Source organism: Tachysurus vachellii, chromosome 7, assembly GCF_030014155.1.
Source record: "Tachysurus vachellii isolate PV-2020 chromosome 7, HZAU_Pvac_v1, whole genome shotgun sequence".
NCBI classification, from domain to species: Eukaryota; Metazoa; Chordata; class Actinopteri; order Siluriformes; family Bagridae; genus Tachysurus; species Tachysurus vachellii.
Window position 1 is genome coordinate 31,555,047 of NC_083466.1, and position 2,500 is coordinate 31,557,546.

Below are 2,500 nucleotides of genomic sequence, written 5' to 3' on the forward strand. Positions count from 1 at the left end.
CCGTCATCACTGCCACTATGGAAAATGTTCTGTAATAAACAAACGAATCATTAAGTCTGAATCCACACTGTGGGTGTGTCCCGTCCCACACCACACCACACCCTCTACACAGGGTCTAGTTACCATGGGGAAGTGGATCTTATTCAGACCCTGGGTCTTCTGATAGTGGAGAACTCTGTTACTCTTGGTATCTACGGCAATGATGCCATCATAGTCATCACAGCGTGTCCAGTTGCCAGGGGATGACTCCCTGAAAATCATCATCACTGAGATGTTCTTCTCCTCGTTACACCTCAGTCTAGATGGAGAGAGAGAGGGAGAGAGAGAGAGGGAGAGGGAGAGACACAGAGAGAGGGAGAGACACAGAGAGAGGGAGAGAGAGAGACACAGAGAGAGGGAGAGACACAGAGAGAGGGAGAGAGAGAGACACAGAGAGAGGGAGACACAGAGAGAGGGAGACACAGAGAGAGGGAGAGAGAGACAGAGAGAGAGAGGGAGAGAGAGAGAGAGAGAGAGAGAGAGAGAGAGAGGGAGAGAGAGAGAGGGAGAGAGAGAGAGAGGGAGAGAGAGAGGGAGAGATTAAATGTACATGTTTGTCATTTATAAAAGACAATCAAACTTTATTTACTATATAAACAAACTATAATCACACACACACACACTCGCGCGCACACACACACACACACTCGCGCGCACGCACACACACGTGCACACACACACACACTCGCGCACACACAGACACACACACAGACACACACTCGCGCACACACAGACACACACACAGACACACACACACGCGCACACTGACACACACACTTGCGCACACACTGACACACACACTCGCGCACACACAGACGCACACACTCGCGCACACACAGACACACACACTCGCGCGCACACAGACGCACAGACACACACACTCGCGCACACACTGACACACACACTCGCGCACACACTGACACACACACTCGCGCACACTGACACACACACTCGCGCACACTGACACACACACTCGCGCACACTGACACACACACTCGCGCACACTGACACACACACTCGCGCACACACTGACACACACACTCGCGCACACACTGACACACACACTCGCGCACACACTGACACACACACTCGCGCGCACACTGACACACACACTCGCGCACACTGACACACACACTCGCGCACACTGACACACACACTCGCGCACACTGACACACACACTCGCGCACACTGACACACACACTCGCGCACACTGACACACACACTCGCGCACACTGACACACACACTCGCGCACACACTGACACACACACTCGCGCACACACTGACACACACACTCGCGCACACACTGACACACACACTCGCGCACACTGACACACACACTCGCGCACACACTGACACACACACTCGCGCACACACAGACACACACACTCGCGCACACACTTGTGCTGCTGCAGGGCGTGGGATAGGTCGATATTGGACACCACGTCTCCATACACCAGGATGAAGTCAGAGCGAACAAGGGATTTTGCGTCCACGTCCCTCAGAACATCTCCCAAAGAGCGGTACAGGTCTGACGTGATGATGTGTACCGTGTTCGGGGAGCTGGGACGACACCACTTCGACTTCCTGTACAATCACATACATCATCATCATCATCATCATCATCATCAGAGAGAGACAGAGAGAGATAACACTCACTAACACTGAAAAATACGACCTCAAAAAATGATAACAGTACAAGAACAACACTACATCAAACACAAGCACAAAGTAAAAGGCAGTGCTGTCTGGTCCTAAATCAAATGTACACTGTAACTGAACACCTGAACACAGTGACTGAACACCAACACAGAACCACACTGACAAAGTACAGAGTCAGTGCACACACACACACAGGCCATAGAGAGAAGCCGCTATAAGTGGTCATGGCTCCCTACAGAGCAGAGTGTGTTTACACACACACACACACACACATATATATATAAAACTCTATGTTCTAAATAATATGTTTATTATTGTGTTTAAGAGATGTTCTTCTCTTTGCTGTGATTCTTTGGCAAAACTGTACATGTATATGGTCATAACAATAAAGCTTGTTGAAACTGAGAGAGAGAGAGAGAGAGAGAGAGAGAGAGGGAGAGAGAGAGAGCCGAGAGAGAGAGAGAGAGAGAGAGACAGCCGAGAGAGAGAGAGAGAGAGAGAGAGAGAGAGAGAGAGGGAGAGAGAGAGGGAGAGAGACTGAGAGAGAGAAAGAGAGAGCGAGAGACTGAGAGAGAGAGAGAGAGAGAGAGAGAGAGAGAGAGAGAGAGAGCGAGAGAGAGAGAGAGGGAGAGAGAGAGAGAGAGGGACTGAGAGAGAGAGAGAGAGAGAGAGAGAGAGAGAGAGAGAGAGAGAGAGAGAGAGAGAGAGAGAGAGAGAGAGAGAGAGAGAGAGAGAGAGAGAGAGAGAGAGTTAGAGAGAGAGAGAGAGAGAGAGAGAGAGAGAGAGCGAGAGAGAGAGAGA

The 2,500-nt window shown here is 50.6% G+C and overlaps 1 protein-coding gene across 1 annotated transcript in view; it reads right to left on the bottom strand.

Annotated features, from left to right (window-relative positions):
• LOC132849208 (translation initiation factor eIF-2B subunit epsilon-like) overlaps positions 1–2,500 on the bottom strand; it is a 12,755-nt gene that overhangs the window by 7,254 nt on the left and 3,001 nt on the right. Inside the window, 3 exon segments of the mRNA XM_060875478.1 lie at positions 1–29; positions 124–298; positions 1,439–1,624. The exon segment at positions 1–29 is cut by the window's left edge and continues 49 nt beyond it. Coding sequence (XP_060731461.1) covers positions 1–29; positions 124–298; positions 1,439–1,624 — 390 coding nt within the window.